Source organism: Leuciscus leuciscus (assembly GCF_965113295.1).
Source record: "Leuciscus leuciscus genome assembly, chromosome: 1".
Lineage (NCBI taxonomy): Eukaryota > Metazoa > Chordata > Actinopteri > Cypriniformes > Leuciscidae > Leuciscus > Leuciscus leuciscus.
The window spans coordinates 28,168,227-28,186,244 of NC_138725.1; the positions used below are offsets into that span (position 1 = coordinate 28,168,227).

Consider the following 18,018-nt stretch of genomic DNA (forward strand, 5'->3'; position numbering starts at 1 on the left):
TCACCATTGTGTTGAAGAGTAGAGCCTGAGCTTCAGTCCAGGATGAGCAGAGAAACACTGATGAAATGCTGTGTGTTGCTTTATTTAACTGACAGTAACTGTGTAGTTGTTGATGCAGTGACGTATAGTCACAGCAAATCATGCATATAATTAACTGCATGTTTTTCAGTAAAAAAAAATCAGAAAAAAAATGTGAAATAACTGTGTTTTAACTGTGTGTTTCTGTTAAAGAAGATTTCTGTAAAAGTATTTTGCACTTATTTAAATTAGGATATTTTACATTAATTTTACGGTTTTTGTATGGCAGCCGTTGCTGACAGTCATTTGACTGTTATTTTATGGGATTTTTTTTACAGTGAAGGTGTTTGATCGTAATAATTCAGGAAATAGCTGTAAAATAACAGTGTTTTTCTGTAGATCATTTAAGGCAAATTTCTGTAAAAGTTTTGTGCACTTCATTTAAATTAGGATATTTTACTTTATTTTTACGGTTTTTGTTTGGCAGCTGTAGCTGACAGTCATTGACCCTTTTTTTACGATTTTATTTTTTACAGTGTACGCTTTCCCCCCAATATCTATGCTTCCGGGAGTTCTGGAAAGGGTTCGTTAGTAACCTGTCTATTGTTAGTAGCCCATACTGGCCGGCCCAAGTTTGGTTTTTGGACCTGGTGTCCCTTCTAGACGGCTCTCCGATGGAGATTCCGATCAGGAGGGACCTGCTGTCCCAAGCAGGGGGCACGATTTATCACCCTCATCTGGAGTTGAGGAAACTGTGGGCTCCAGCTTATAGAATCATTGTACTGGAGTGCCTGGCTTTGACTTCCTTTGAGCCCAGGTTTCAGAAAAGTTCCTTACACTAAAAACTTTATTTCTCATTGCTATTTCTTCTATCAAGAGAATTGGAGATTTGCAAGCCTTGTCGGTTGCTCCTTCGTGCCTGGAATTTGCACCTGGTATGGTGAAAGCCTTTCTTCACCCTAGCCCTTCTAATGTTTCAGGCCCAATTGTGCTGCAGGCCTTCTGTCCTCCACCTCTTATTACATCAGATCAGGAAAAACTTAATCTGCTGTTCCCCGTTAGGGCTTTGGATGCTTATGTTTACAGAGCTGCCCTATGGCGTAAATTGGATCAATTGACCTATGGCTAAGCCACGCCCCCAAACGCGATGAGCCAATCACAGTGCGCATAGCTAACCCAATACACTCGGACATTCTCTGCTTCCACGTCCATTGAAATGCATTGCAGTTAGTCAGTTTTCATTCGTTTTTATGTTTTTTCTTGTCATTTTAAGTTTAAAATGGTCAAACGGTGTGCATGGGGTACATGCAACTCCGACACTAGGTATCCTGAGAGGCTGGGCTACGGTGTGTATTTTTTACCCTTTCCCAAGCCACATCTCAACCGAGATAAGTGTCTGCTCTGGATTAAGTTGTGCGGTAACTTAGACCACAACACCAACTAAACGTGGATAAATGAAACAAGGATGTCTAAATCTGTTCTAAGGTAAGTCAACAACGTATTTGAACGTTATATTTAACGTAACGTTAGGCTAACGTTAACCTAGCTTCTAGCTGAACAAAATGGAGTAAGTTATGTTTTTATGTTTCCACTGTTCGATCGCGCCCGCGCCTCTCTCTCTCTGACACACACACACACACATTTCAGCATTGCAATCTTGACATCACAGCCTGTTCATTATGCTGCGTTCACACCAAACGCGAATAGAGCGTCAAATCCGCGCGTATCGCGTCTAGTTCGACGCTTGAACATTTTGAATCCATTAGCGCGTCCAAAGCGAGCGTTTAAAGCGAAATAGCACCAAACTATACCGTTTACACTGTGACCTGTAAATCTTTGTCTGGAGCTGAAGCTTTCCATCGACTTTCTCAGCAATACAGTTATTAATATAACCCTCCAATGCATAGTTAAGGCCCTTTTGGTAACTTCGAGATGATATATAATCTTTCTGTCTCCAAAAATCATCAATTGCCTCCTGTCTCCTACTGTGACAGCTGCCATAGCGCCTGTTACCGAATGTTGACTGTTTGTCCGAGTGAGTGGAGGGGGCGTGGCTTAGCCATAGTTCAATTATTTGTCTGTTTCGGGTCACCAAGAAGAAGTCTCCAACCAAGCAGATAATGAGCAAGTGGGTAGTCGAGGCTATCTAACTTGCTTATGAAGCGGCTGGTCAGCCTTCACATTTCCCAGCCAGCAGAGCCATGTGGGGCCCAAATGGGTTTGACCTGGGCTAGCTAACTGGGACCCAGCCAGTTTTGCACCCAGTTTCCATGTAGGCCCCACATGGATTTGCCCAGATGAAATGAACACTGCTTAGTGTGCACACTACAGGCTGTTTAATGTAACACTTAATCAGTGTTGGAGGTAATGAGATAATTAAGTAATTGAATAATGATTTTGTACTAGTGAAGAACACCTGCTGTTAACAAGCAGAATCACTGAAGGAAAGAGAAACTACTTCCAGCCACAGCCTTGGATGAAATCAACTGAAGATAAAATACATCAAATCTCTCAAGATCTGATTAAACAACTCCACAAACAGCATTACCAGCTTCACTTATTACTAACCAGACTGACTTTATTTCTGTCAGACGTCTTCAGAAATTCTTATTGAGAATTAAGAAGAGGTTAAGATGTTGATTATTTATTTGAAAGTAATAGTTTGATTTGATGTTACCATTGTGGCGATCAGTGTGTGCTTTAGTCGGGCTCTTGACTTTTTAACATTAGTTTTTCTCAGGCAGCTGTGTCTGTTTGTTATGGCGAGAACAGCAAGAGAAAATATAATCAGATGCTGTAAGCTGATTGATGATAAGAATATAATCATCATATATTGGCTTAACTCACTGATATTATGTGGGAGTTTTATATGGGTAGTATGTTATTAATTCTGTTTTACTGTTGTGATTCTACAGCAAGGGGATAATATAATTTAATCAGAACATCAAACGATTTCAGCATATGAATCTCAACAATGGTGACATGCTTCATAGTGCAATGCATTCTGAGTGCATCATACTCCATGGCTCCCAGAATGCATTGCAGCATGAAGCATGTCACCATTGTTGAGATTCATATGCTGATACTTGATGTCTGTGTGCGAATAAAAATCCCAAGCAGCCTAAAATATGTAAATGGTGTGTTAAAAATCGTTTGATGTTCTGATTAAATGATATTATGCCCTTGCTGTAGAATCACAACAATAAAACAGAATTAATAACATACTACCCATTTAAACCTCCCATATAATATCAATGAGTTAAGCCAATATATGATGATTATATTCTTATCATCAATCAGCTTACAGCATCTGACTACATTTTCTCTTGCTGTTCTCACCATAACAAACAGACACAGCTGCCAGAGAAAAACTAATGTTAAAAAGTCAAGAGCCTGACTAAAGCACACACTGATCGCCACAATGGTAACATCAAATCAAACTATTACTTTCAAATAAGTAATCAACATCTAAGCCTCTTCTTAATTCTTTTCTGTAGATGTCTGACAGAAATAAAGTCAGTCTGGTTAGTAATAAGTGAAGCTGGTAATGCTGTTTGTGGAGTTGTTTAATCAGATCTTGAGAGATGTAATGTATTTTATCTTCAGTTGATTTCATCCAAGGCAGTGGCTGGAAGTAGTTCTTGTGTTCCTCTTTCCTTCAGTGATTCTGCTTGTTAACAGCAGGTGTTCTTCACTAGTACAAAATCATTATTTAATCACTTAATTATCTCATTACCTCCAACACTGATTAAGTGTTACATTAAACAGCCTGTAGTGCGCACACTAAGCAGTGTTCATTTCATCTGGGCAAATCCATGTGGGGCCTACATGGAAACTGGGTGCAAAACTGGCTGGGTCCCAGTTAGATGGCCCAGGTCAAACCCATTTGGGCCCCACATGGCTCTGCTGGCTGGGTTGGCTGTCCGGGCTCATTCTACTAGGAGTATGGCTATCTCAAAGGCTTTATTATCAGGAGTTTCCCTCCTTGACATCTGTGATGCTGCAGGCTGGTCCTCACCGCATACTTTTATTCGATTTTATGATTTGGATCTTGGCTCCACTCCAGGGTCTTGGGTGCTTGCTTCTTAGTGTGTGCATTGACTTCACACAGAACAGGCACTTCCCAGCCAGCAGAGCCATGTGGGGCCCAAATGGGTTTGACCTGGGCTATCTAACTGGGACCCAGCCAGTTTTGCACCCAGTTTCCATTTAGGCCCCACATGGGTTTGCCCAGATGAAATGAACACTGCTTAGTGTGCACACTACAGGCTGTTTAATGTAACACTTAATCAGTGTTGGAGGTAATGAGATAATTAAGTGATTGAATAATGATTGTGCATTATTGATGAACACCTGCTGTTAACAAGCATAATCACTGAAGGAAAGAGAAACACAAGAACTACTTCCAGCCACAGCCTTGGATGAAATCAACTGAAGATAAAATACATCAAATCTCTCAAGAGCTGATTAAACAACTCCACAAACAGCATTATTACTAACAGAATTACTTTACTAAATTATTACTTATTACTAACCAGACTGACTTTATTTATGTCAGACATCTACAGAAGTTCTTATTGAGAATTAAGAATTAAGAAGAGGTTTAGATGTTGATTACTTATTTGAAAGTAATAGTTTGATTTGATGTTACCATTGTGGCGATCAGTGTGTGCTTTAGTCAGTCTCTTGACTTTTTAACATTAATTTTCTTCTGGCAGCTGTGTCTGTTTGTTATGGTGAGAACAGCAAGAAAAACTATAATCAGATGCTGTAAGCTGATTGATGATAAGAATATAATCATCATGTATTGGCTTAACTCACTGATATTATGTGTGAGGTTTATACGGGTAGTATGTTATTAATTCTGTTTTATTGTTGTGATTCTACAGCAAGAGAATAATAGAATTTTATCAGACCATCAAACAATTTTTAACACACCATTTACATATTTTGGGCTCCTGTGAGTTTCACTCACACACAAACATCAAGAATCAGCATATGAATCTCAACAATGGTGACATGCTTCATAGTGCAATGCATTCTGAGTGCATCATACGAAACTTATCCATGGCTCCCAGAATGCATTGCACCATTGAAGCATGTCACCATTGTTGAGATTCATATGCTGATTCTTGATGTCTGTGTGCGAGTGAAACTCACAGGAGCCCAAAATATGTAAATAGTGTGTTAAAAATCGTTTGATGGTCTGATTAAATTCTATTATTCTCTTGCTGTAGAATCACAACAATAAAACAAAATGAATAACATACTACCCTTATAAACCTCACACATAAAATCAGTGAGTTAAGCCACTATATGACGATTATATTCTTATCATCAATCAGCTTACAGCATCTGATTACATTTTCTCTTGCTGTTCTCACCATAACAAACAGACACAGCTGCTAGAGAAAACTAATGTCAAAAAGTCAAGAGCTTGACTAAAGCACACACTGATCGCCACAATGGTAACATCAAATCAAACTATTACTTTCAAATAAGTAATCAACATCTAAACCTCTTCTTAATTCTCAATAAGAACTTCTGTAGATGTCTGACAGAAATAAAGTCAGTCTGGTTAGTAATAAGTGAAGCTGGTAATGCTGTTTGTGGAGTTGTTTATCAGATCTTGAGAGATTTAATGTATTTTATCTTCAGTTGATTTCATCCAAGGTTGTGGCTGGAAGTAGTTCTTGTGTTTCTCTTTCCTTCAGTGATTATGTTTGTTAACAGCAGGTGTTCTTCACTAATACAAAATCATTATTCAATCACTTAATTATCTCATTACCTCCAACACTGATTAAGTGTTACATTAAACAGCCTGTAGTGTGCACACTAAGCAGTGTTCATTTCATCTGGGCAAACCCATGTGGGGCCTAAATGGAAACTGGGTGCAAAACTGGCTGGGTCCCAGTTAGATAGCCCAGGTCAAACCCATTTGGGCCCCACATGGCTCTGCTGGCTGGGTTGCTATTATGGCATCGTGGGTATGGTGTTCCCACCGCATCTTGACGCATCTCCTGGTGAACTTCTATCGCTGTGCAATAGAAAGCATCCTGACCAACTGTGCTACAGTGTGGTATGGGAGCTGTTCTGTTGCAGAGCGCAAGGCACTGCAGCGGGTGGTGAAAACCGCCCAGCGCATCACTGGGACTCCACTACCTGCCATCGAGCACATCCAGAGGAAACGCTGTCTGCATCGAGCTCACAGCATCCTTAAGGACTCCTCTCACCCAGCCCACAGACTGTTTTCTCTCCTGCCCTCCGGCAGGCGTTTCAGGTGCCTCCGGACCAGGACCAGCAGACTAAAGAACAGTTTTTTCCCCAGAGCTGTCTCTTTATTAAACTCTAACCCTCATTGATCCCACTCCCCTCATATACTGATTGACTCTCCTCTCCCTCCTCACACCTGCCTCCATTTTGTTATTTGCAATACTATAATGTTCATTTGCACTGCTGACTGTTATTATAGTAACAACTGTTTACATATGCATCTTGCACTACTACCTTGACTGGAATATGCTCAATTTGCACTGCCGACTGTTTATTTACAGTACCGACTGTTTACATATACATTTGCAATACCGTACTTTAACTGTAATATGCAATTACTTCCACTGCACTTTCACTCGGATAGCTTCTGTCCAAACTTTATTTGCACTACTTTAAATCCATTGTTATACTGCTCATTTTAGCCTAACTTATACATATATCTATTTGTAAAATTCTGTTTATAGTAATAGCCATCTGTATATTATGCTCACATTCTGTTTATAGTAACAGCCATCTGTATATATATTCATAGTACATATCTATCTGTAAAATTCTGTTTATAGTAACAGTCACCTGTATATTATATTCATAGTACATATCTATCTGTAAAATTCTGTTTATAGTAATAGCCATCTGTATATTATATTCAGTACATATCTAGCTGTAAATTCTGTTCACAGTAATAGTTATCTGTATATTATATTCATAGGACAAATCTATCTGTAAATTTTTGTTTATAATAGTATTCAACTCTATATTTATTCAGTACATATCCATGTTCTGCACTTATGGAACCACTGTATATCCTGCACTTGCTGCTATTGCACTTCTGGTTAGACCTAAACTGCATTTCGTTGCCTTGTACCTGTACTTGTGTAATGACAATAAAGTTGAATCTAATCTAATCTAATCTCGAGTTCCCTTGAAAGGGAACGTCTCAGGTTACGCATGTAACCCTAGTTCCCTGAGAGGGAATGAGATGCTGCGTCGCCCTGCCATACTCCCTGCATGCCTGTGATTGACTTGCTTCGGCCTATCAGAAGCTAGTGCGGCCTGTTTTCAGGTGTGCTTTATAGTTTCCTGGTCGATGACGTCGCCCGCCTATGACATCTCGTCTTTCCATTGGACTAATTATACACATGCTTCACGACGCAATCACGCAAGGCCGTTCCCACCGCGTCTCAACGCAGCGTCTCGTTCCCTCTCAGGGAACCAGGGTTACATACGTTACCTGAGACGTATATGGTGTGTACAGGGGACATAAAACTGTCAGTGTCTAACAAATGAAAACAAAAGAAAGACAATGGCTACAGTAACTTTCTTATAGTAAAATACAGAATTCTTCAACTGACAACTTGCAAGCCAAAATCAATCAGTTTTATATAGACCTAATTGATTTGGTTAAATATATAATCTATTGTATCTGTGCAACTTAATAGAAAACCAGTGGTTTCAGAAGCACTGTCCCTATCAAGACTAATCGTCTGCCCTTTCCACCCAAATGATCATGTGAAATAATCAGTGTCAAAGATAAACATTGGACAAATACAACGATTCAGTCATGATGCATTATTGTTGTTAATCATGGCATCATATAGGGATTTGTATCATACTCTATAGTAGTTAATGATATCAAGTCACATAGTAAATTTGAGTTAAAATATTAAACTAACAAGGTTGTGAGTATAAGACTTATTTAATTAATAATTTATGTTCATCAATAATTAAAACATAATTGCATAAACAGGAAATGTATGAACTGATTACAGACTTCCAGTTTACATTTGATTCAATGAAATCTAAAATAAACAATATCTAAATATGTTATAGTAACACACGTTCTTGTGTTTAAGGAGGTGTAGGTGCCACCAGACAACAGAAGCTGAACTTGGTGTTGTGTGGAAGTGATGAAACACTGAAGAACTCTGTTTCAAAACTTATAAGAGAGAAGAAAGACCTGGAGCTTCATGGACGTGTGATCCGTCTGGTGGAGCTTTCAGCTCTTATTCAGCTCTCAGAGGAGGAAGTGATGCGTCAGACTCTCCGCTGTGTGTCTCTCTGTGATCCTGGAGTTCATGTTTTCCTCATCATTATTCCTGATGCTCCACTCAATAATGAAGACAAAGCAGAAATGGAGGAGATCCAGAGGATATTCGGCTCAATAATCAACAAACACATCATGATCCTCATAATGCAGAATTCAGAGCATCAGACAGCAGAGCTCAATGAAGAAACACAGTCTGTCATTGAGAGGTTTGGAGGACGACATAATTTCTTTGGTCCCACCACCCAAGTGTCCACATTGATGGAGAACATTGAGCAGATGGTGGAAGAAAACAGAGGAGGGTTTTTCTCCACAGAGACATTTCTGGAGGCACAGATGAAAAAACTGATGAAATATGAAGAGATGAAAAAGAAAATTCATTCACTAGAGACACTTTTACTGTCACAAGGTAATGGCCAGAAAATCATTTTAAATCGTAATCAGTGGAGCTAGAAAAATTACCAAACCATTTTTTATTTTACTTTTAAATTCTACAGCAGTTTTATTATTTAGTATTGTTTTATGAATGTGAATTTGTAACAGAAAAACTGCAACATTCTAAAGTTAAAAAATTTCAAAATGTAAAAAAAAAAAAAAAATTCTGATTGTGAAATCCCCAAGGTTAGATCTCAGAAGGGAAGTTAAACAACTCCACAAACAGCATTACCAGCTTTACTTAATAATAACCAGTTTGACTTTATTTCTGCCATTCATCTGCATTCATCTGAAAATATTTGGTCATCATTATGGTGATCAGTGTTCCCTTTAGTTGGGCCGTTTGACTCTTGGCTTTTGATGTGAGTTTGTGGTCTTTGTAACAGTAAAAAATTACAGAGTTTGTTGCAAAGGAAGCCAGAAACAAAGATGATCAGGTTATATGGTTTTCAGCATCATAAAGTAGAATAAATTCTGTTTTTAATTTTCAGGTTCAAGAGAAAACACAGATGTGAGGATTGTGTTGCTGGGAAAAACTGGAGTTGGGAAAAGTGCAGCTGGAAACACAGTCTTAGGAAGAAACGCATTTACAGCAGAAACATCTCAAGAGTCAGTGACTAAAGAGAGTCAGAGAGAAACATCTGACACCAACGGCCGACACGTTACTGTGATCGACACTCCAGGACTGTTTGATGCTGAACTGACTAATGAAGAGATCCAGAGAGAAATCAGCAACTGCATCTCTATGATCCTGCCTGGACCACATGTGTTCATCATTGTGCTCAATTTAGGACAACGATTCACTCGAGAAGAAGCAACATCAGTGAAGATCATCCAAGAGATGTTTGGTGAGAAATCTTTAATGTTCACCATGGTGCTCTTCACCAGAGGTGATTATCTGAAGGACAAAACCATTGAACAGTGTTTGGGAAAACCTGGATCTCCTCTGATGAACCTGATTGAAGCGTGTGGAAACAGATATCATGTGTTCAATAATAATCAGACTGGAGACCGAACACAGGTGTCTGATCTACTGGAGAAGATAGACAACATGGTGAAAGCAAACGGAGGGAGTTTCTACTCGTGTAAGATGTTCAGACAGATGGAGAGAGAACAACAAGAACAACAGATGAAGATCCTGATGGACAGAGTCAGAGAAACAGAAGAACTGATGAACAAAGAGAAAGAGAGAATGAGAATGATGATGGTGGAAGAACAACAGAATCATGGCAAAGAGAGAAAGAGAAGAGAAGAGGAACTCAAAAGAGAAATACAAGAACAAGAGAAACATCAGAGAGAAATACGAGACGAGATGAGACGAGAACGAGAGACATTTAAACATGAAATAGAGGAAACGAGACAAGAAAAGGAGTACATAAAAACAGAAAAATACCAATTTCAGAAGGAAATAGAGAGATTGATGAAAAGAATAGATAATGAAAGACAGAATCATGAAACTGAGAGAGAAGAACTGATGAAGAAACATGAAGAAGAGAAAGAGAGAATGAAGATGATGATGGAGGAAGAACAACAGAATCATGACAAAGAGGGAAAGAGAAGAGAAGAGGGACTCAAAAGAGAAATAAGAGAACTAGAGAAACATCAGAGAGAGATACGAGACGAGATGAGACGAGAGCGGGAGACATTTAAACATGAAATGGAGGAAATGAGGCAAGAAAAGGAGAATGTGAAGAAAGAAAAAGAAAATCTACAACAAAATCATGATGACGAGAGAATGAGAAGAGAAGAGGAACTCAAAAGAGAAATAAGAGATCAAGAGAAACATCAGAGAGAAATTCGAGACGAGATGAGAAAAGAACGAGAGACATTTAAACATGAAATAGAGGAAACGAGACAAGAAAAAGAGAATGTGAAGAAAGAAAAAGAAAATCTACAGATCAGATTTGACACAGAAATAGACAGACTGATGAAAAGAATAGAGAATGAAAGACAGAATCAAGAAACAGAAAGAAAGAGAAGAGAAGAAGAGTTTAATGCAAGAGTAGAACAATATAAAACACTAATGAAAGAGAAAGAAGAGAGTGAGGAGAAGATGCGTGAGAAAGTGAAGAGAGAACAAGAGACATTTAAACATGAAATGGAGGAAATGAGGCAAGAAAAGGAGAGAATAAAAACAGAAAAAGACCAATTTCAGATGGAAATAGAGACACTGATGAATAGAATAGAGAATGAAAGACAGAATTATGAAACTGAGAGAAAGAGAAGAGAAGTAGAGTTTAATGAGAGAGAAGAACAATCTAAAATAGAAATGAAAGAGAACGAAGAACTGATGAAGAAACATGAAGAGAAAGAAAGAATGAAGATGATGATGATGGAGGAAGAACGACAGAATCATGATGAAGAGAGAAAGAGAAGAGAAGAGGAACTCAGAGAGGTAGAAGTAAGATATAAAAGAGAAATGAAAGAAAAGGAGGAGCAGATACGAGATGAAATGAAGAGAGAACGAGATATGTTAAAAAATGAAATGAAGGAAATGAGGCGAGACAATGAGATTGTGAAGAAAGAAAAAGAAAATCTTCAGATCAGAAATGACACAGAAATAGAGAGAATGATGAAGACAATAGAGAATGAGAGGAAGAAAAGAGAAGAGGAGTTTAATGAGAGAGAAGAACAATATAAAACACAAGAGAAAGAAGGACTGATGAAGAAACGAGAAGAGGAGAAAGAGAGAAATGATGAGGAGAGAAAGAGAAGAGAAGAATATATAGAGAGAGAGGAACGATATAAAAGAGAAATTAAAGAGAAAGAAGAGAGTGAGGAGAAGATGCGTGAGGAGTTGAAGAGAGAACGAGAGGAATGGGAGAAAAAGAAACTAGAAGAAAAGACGAGGAGAGAAGAAGAGGATGAGAAAAGAAGAGAGAAAGAAGAAAGAGATTGTGATGCATTTAATGAGAGACTGAAAAAAGAGAGAGAGAGAATGGAAAGAGAGAAAGAAGATCTTCAGTCTAAACATGAAGCAGAAGAAAACAAATTCAGAGAGAGAGAAGAACGATATAAAACACTGATAAAAGAGAGAGAGGAAAAGGAGAGTGAAATGCTTGAGCAGATGAAACTGGAACGACTGCAGTGGGAAAAACAAAAACAAGATTTAACACAGAAAAGTGAAGAAGAGAAGAAAAAAGAAGAACAGAAATCTGAACATCACAAGAAACAAAGTCCAGCTACTGATCACACAAAGAGTAAGTTGAACTTACACTCTAAAAAGAGAATTGGTAAAAAACAACACACAGTATGTGTTGATGGTATTTTGACACGTTGTGTAGATTTTTAACACACAATGTAACTCTGGATAGCACTGGGTGTAGAGCAGTTTGTGTTTATGAAAATAATTTTAGGTATATTTTACATGGTATCCCATACAAAAGGTCTAAAATAAATAAAACAATACATTAAAATAATTAAATCTTAATTCTTGAAAACTTAAATATTAACTTGTGTTTTTTGGCAGCCAATCACATCATGCCTCTTTTTCAATGTCTTTTTCAAATGGTGCTTTCACTTGTTATTAATAACCAGATTGACTTTCTGTCAGACATCAGAAGCTCGTATTGAGAATTAACTAAATTATCTAAAACATCCTGGTAATAAAATGTTCAAAAAAACTCTTTATTAAACATCACTGGACTACATAAAAACAAGTTAACAATACGTGTTCATCCAAATGTGACCGGAGATTTAGATTTACCACCAGGAACACATTAAGGGGTACTATTTACTTTAAGTTTATTCATATGATGTATAATAAAAAAAACAACTTATTCTCAAATGTTATTTATCAATTTAATTGACAAGAAAGAGTTTGTTTAAAATGATCACAAAAGAAACAGAAAAGAGCGAAAACACAAAATTCAATAAATGAGGTTCTCAGAGCTGGTGATAAAATTTAAACCACCTCACTGCTCTACATTACTCAGGGTGCAATATTCTCTGTGATACACTGTACACTTGTAGCTTAGAAATATAGACACACCCCAGCGGCAGCAAAATTTATTGTGCAGCCAGGGTAGTCTAGCAACTCTCCGTTGACTTTCGGAGCTGTAAAAACCTAAATTGGGTCAGGCCAATCACGTCGTGTTTAGAGTAGGCAGGGCGGGCTTAACATAATGACGAGTTGCGACGGTTCCCTGCTACTTGAAAACAAAGAATGGCGGCTGCTGGAGAACAGTCTTTCGAATCGGCTTTGGCCACGACTCTGGAGGACTTGGAGTTAAGTTTTTCTTAGAGAAAAGAGCAAAGAATGGCACTTAAGTCATTCTTTAAAAAGGAAGATGTGTTCGTAGTTTTGCCGGCCAGATTCAAAAGTTGAATCTATCAACTAACGTTAGCACCGCTGGTGGGAAAACGCTCTGGTTGGTTGAAGTGCTGTCCTATTGCATGCAGAGGGAATTTGAAAGACAGCCGTTTATCCCGCCCCTCGGATTGAGCCGTGTCTATGGTGAGTTGCCAGACCTAACATCTTGATGACTCATGACGAAATCTGGTGGGTACGCGTACCCACCGTCCCCACCGAAATCGACGCCTATGCACAATATCTTTGCTTCTGACAAGTTTCTGTAATAAATCTGTAAATCAATCACAAAACGTGCTGACGTGTTGGCGAATAAAATTTTAAATTGTCAATTTTAAAAAAGCAGAAACGTGTATAAAACCCGCTTCAATTACAGTTAACAATATCTGAACTGTTATGTGCTCTTTTGCATACTTCTAATTTTTTCATGCACTTTGTCTTGTATTTCTGCAATAGATTAATTGATCTGTGACCAGACTTACGTAATTTCTCTGTAATTTCTCTGTCTTTTTATCTCTTTAAAATATTGCTACTTTTAGAAAAAATGACAATTATCAATCAAATTATTATGAACAAACAATGAAACTGTGTCAAAATTCGACAACACGATAGTTCAAAATTCAAGGCGATATAACGCAGTTAAATTAATTATATAAAAAACAGGGAACATTTTGAAAAAGCAAACCTGAACAAAATGCGTAATTAAAATAATTGTATTATGTTTTACCAAATATTTAATACCACTTCCCCATAATGTTGTAATTAATTTTTTAAAACAACATCTGTCAAACTGTCAATCAGATACCTCTTATCTGGTCATTTTTATTTTATTTTAGAAGTCATAACTGTTGATCACCCTTTATATGGATTTTGTGAATATGAATATTTAAAAGAATTACAAACAGGGGACTTCCGGTTTGGTGAGATGGCGTAGCCTATAATAGTTTTAAACCCCTATTATTTCTTCTACTTCACTACCAAGTGGGCAATATCTTTGTTGCATACATATTGGCATCAAATTATGGCAGCTAAAGCTACAAAACAGAGCAGAAAGGATCAGAAAGCCGAGGCGAGTGGAGACGACGGCAAAGAGGTTAACATGGCAGCCATCGCTAGCCTTCTTGAGGAACACCGTGTCACTCTTTCTGCAGACTTTAATACTGCCGTTTCAGCACTCGAGGTAAAGCTAGACCAAATTCAAACTGCCGTGACGGACCACGCCTCGAAGATTGCCTCGCTCGATAAAGAGGGAACGAGTATTGCGTAAGTAGCTTACGCTGCGGGAAAGTCTTCTTTCTCGAGATACTGAAGCCAAAAAAATTATCCTTAATTTTTAATAATCTTGTCAACGCAGTGTGGCAGCCTGCAGACCTAGGGCAGGCTTACTAGCGTGCCCATTGGCTGCCCTGCGGCAACAGCAGCAGCCTATCGCTGAGCCCTTGGCGTGACGTCACGACCAATGAGCGGGCTTGGCGCGCTTCATGCGTCACAGCCCGCCAAAGGGGGTGTGGCTTAGCGTATATAAGCAGGGCTCAGAGGCTGCTTCACTGGTTTCTGTCGCTGAAGCGAGTGAGCTCGTGGCGCGAGCACGGCGGGTTACGAAGGCTAGCGCAGTACACAAGCACATATTAGGGAGCACGGAGCGGCACAGCCGGTCCGAACTGACAATTCCCTGTACAGTGCAGCTCAACCAGTAGAGCTAAATCAACCAACGTAGCCTGCGCACTGATAGTGGGCCGGTCTACGCGAGACTTAGACTGATAAAACTTTCGCCTGCAGGGCGGGAACTTCCAGGTTGTAAAACCTAACAAATGAAGAGGGGGAGGCCCAGCCTGCCGCTGCACAAATGTCATGAATGGAAATCCCGCTGGACCACGCCCATGATGAGGCCATGCCTCTGGTGGAGTGAGCTCGGATGCCCAGTGGGCACTGCAGGTCTTTAGACGCATAAGCAGTTGCGATAGCGTCCACTATCCATCTGGACAGGCTGTGTTTCGAGGCGGCGAGACCCTTGGTGCGCCCTCCAAACGAAACAAAAAGCTGCTCCGAGCGCCTGAAAGTGGCGGAGCGTGTGATGTAGTTTCTCAGTGCCCTGACCGGGCAGAGGAGATTACTATCGGCCTCGCTGCCGGGGGTTGGCAGGGCTGAGAGGGAAATGACCTGCGCTCTTAAGGGAGTGCCCAATATTTTGGGAACGTAACCATGCCTCGGTCTGAGAATAACTTAGAGTCATTAGGTCCGAACTCGAGGCACGCGGCGTTAATAGATAACGCGTGAAGGTCTCCCACTCGTTTGACTGAAGACAGAGCTATCAGAAAAACGGTTTTGAGCGTGAGGTATTTCATATCCACAGTTTCCAAGGGTTCAAAGGGATGCGCTTTCAGGGCCTCCAAGACCAGTGAAAGATCCCACATAGGAACCGAGGGGGGTCGCGGGGGGTTCATCCTCCTGGCTCCTCTAAGGAAGCGGGTGACGAACTCGTTCCTTCCTAATGTACGGCCCAGCTCTGAGACAGTGAAAGCTGAAATGGCCGCAACATGAACTTTGAGCGTTGAGGGGGACCTGCCCGCGTCCAGTAGCTCTTGAAGGAAACACAATACTTGCGATACCCCACATGTCTGTGGATCGAGCCCCTTGGCAGTGCACCATTTGCTAAACACAGACCCCTTTTGACATGTAGAGCTGCCTCGTAGAGGGGGCTCTAGATTGTATGATCGTGTTCATAACCCCTCTTGGCAGATCAACGGGTAACCGTTGAGGCTCCATGCATGCAGAGACCAGTGCTCTGGATGGGGATGACAGATCGAGCCGCGGGCTTGAGAGAGAAGGTCTCTCCTCACCGGTATCGGCCAGGGGACTGTGTCTGCCAGCTGTATTAGTTCCGGGAACCAAGCTTGGTTCTCCCAGTATGGGGCTATGAGGAGCACTGTGTGGCACGGTCTGGGCCAGCGCGTCCTCGTTCTTCGTAAAGAACTCTGGGCAGTGAGCGTTGTCTTTTGACGCAAAAAGGTCGACTTTCGCTTTGCCGAAATGGCGCCACAGTGACTGGACTGTTTGGGGGTGTAGAGACCACTCCCCAGGGGGAACATTGTCCCTGGACAGTCTGTCGGGGCCCTCGTTCAGGTGGCCAGGCACATGCGCGGCCCACACCAGGCACGAGTGCCGAGCCCACACGAGGAGGCGTTCCGCCAGGGTGCAGAGCATCTTTGATCTGACACCGCCCTGGCGATTCACATAGGCCACTACCGATCTATTGTCTGTGCGGACTAAGACATGGTGACCTAGGAGGAATGGGAGGAAGTGTTTGAGCGCTTTCTCGACCGCGAGCATCTCTAGACAGTTTATGTGTAGGAGATTCTCCTGGTCTGACCAGCGGCCATAAACCGGTCTGCCTTCGAAGAGCACTCCCCAACCTAGGTTGGAAGCGTCTGTCGAGACAACTTTCCGGTGTGAGATCACCCCCATAGTCACTCCTGTGTGATACCATTCGGCTGCCAGCCAGGGCTGCAGGGCTGAAATGCAGCCCTGATTCACTCTGACTCGCGAGCCGCCGGCCGCCCAGGCTCGGTGGGGCACGCGCGCTTTCAGCCAGCGTTGAAGCGGGCGCATGCGCAATAAGTAGTATCCACAGGAGTAAATCACGCACATCTTATTTTCACTACGGGTGCTGGACCACCAGTACAATCCATGCAGTAGTAAGCAACAGATCCGCACACCGAATAAGCTCCCATTCAAAAAACTTTTATTAGTGACGTTTCGGGCCTCACATGGCCCTTCCTCAGACTAACAGGAAGTGTACAAAACAGTTACCCTTTTTTAAAGTCTGTATCACGTGACCCCACCATCACACAAATTGGATACATCCATCAACATACATTGATATTTACATATTAATACATCGTGTCCAACAAGGATTAAGAATTATATATTAACATATTTACATATTGATTCCCACTGTTAAATTGTCTAACATACATTTTTTCATATTCCAGTGTAAAAAAACACATCAGATGGTACATCACACTTATTACATTATTTGTACAAAAAAAAAAAAAAAAAACTAAGAAATTCAAAGAGACTATATGTATTACCATTCATAAAGACTATCCGTACGTCAAGACAAAAAACATAGAGAATCAACAAGCATTATTGAAAAATCCCTATTAAGGTAAAAGTCAGATGGGGATTCGGACAATTTTCAAATTTGATCAGACAAGTAAAAAAGCATCTGTTATAAACACAGCATTTCATTATTTATATACAGAGGACCAAGTTATTCAAAGAGACTATACCTATAAATCAAGAGACTGTAGAAAAAATAGAGAAAATAGCAAAATAGAGAATCAAAGAACCATATTGTTATTTAAATCATCCATTAATTTAGAAAAGGTCTAATATCAAAATCCTCATTGAGGCCTCTGGGAGCTAAAGTGTTTAATGTGTAAATCCAGAACAGTTCCCTTTTTAAAAGCAAATTATCCACATTACCACCCCTTCTAGGACATTTGATATTCTCAATTCCCACATATTTTAAACTAGATACATTGTGTTTGGCTTTCATGAAGTGTACAGCCACAGGGCTAGATGTCACACCATTTCTAATCGCACTACGATGTTCTGAGATTCTAGTTTTTAATGCTCTAGTGGTCTTGCCTATGTATGATAGTCCACAAGGGCATGTCAACATATACATTACATTCATAGTAGAGCATGTGATAATCTCTTTTATCTTGTATTTAATGCCATTATGCGGATGGTTAAATGTATTAGTTTTGTAAGTAAAGTGGCATTGTTGGCATCTTCCACAAGCATGCGCAATAAGCCCAGCTGGAGCACTGCTGCAGCTGAGGCCATATGCCCCAGGATATGCTGGAATGTCCTCAGCGGAACCTGGCTGCCTATTTGGAACGATGCGGCAAGGTGACGGATGCGGCGCGCG

At 40.3% G+C, this 18,018-nt stretch overlaps 2 protein-coding genes across 2 annotated transcripts in view; both read left to right on the forward strand.

Annotated features, from left to right (window-relative positions):
- The window catches only part of LOC309497856 (uncharacterized protein), a 606,947-nt gene that overhangs the window by 256,743 nt on the left and 332,186 nt on the right, over positions 1-18,018 (forward strand). The window contains exon 6 of the mRNA XM_082168195.1: positions 8,315-8,744. Within this exon, the coding sequence (XP_082024321.1) occupies positions 8,315-8,744 (430 nt within the window). The remainder of the gene's footprint in view (positions 1-8,314; positions 8,745-18,018) is intronic.
- Positions 9,082-10,207, forward strand: LOC309474032 (GTPase IMAP family member 9-like; the record flags this gene model as incomplete). Its single annotated transcript, XM_082136287.1, has 3 exons — positions 9,082-9,091; positions 9,262-9,999; positions 10,173-10,207. 3 exons carry the CDS (start codon positions 9,082-9,084, stop codon positions 10,205-10,207), a joined length of 783 nt encoding a protein of 260 aa, XP_081992413.1.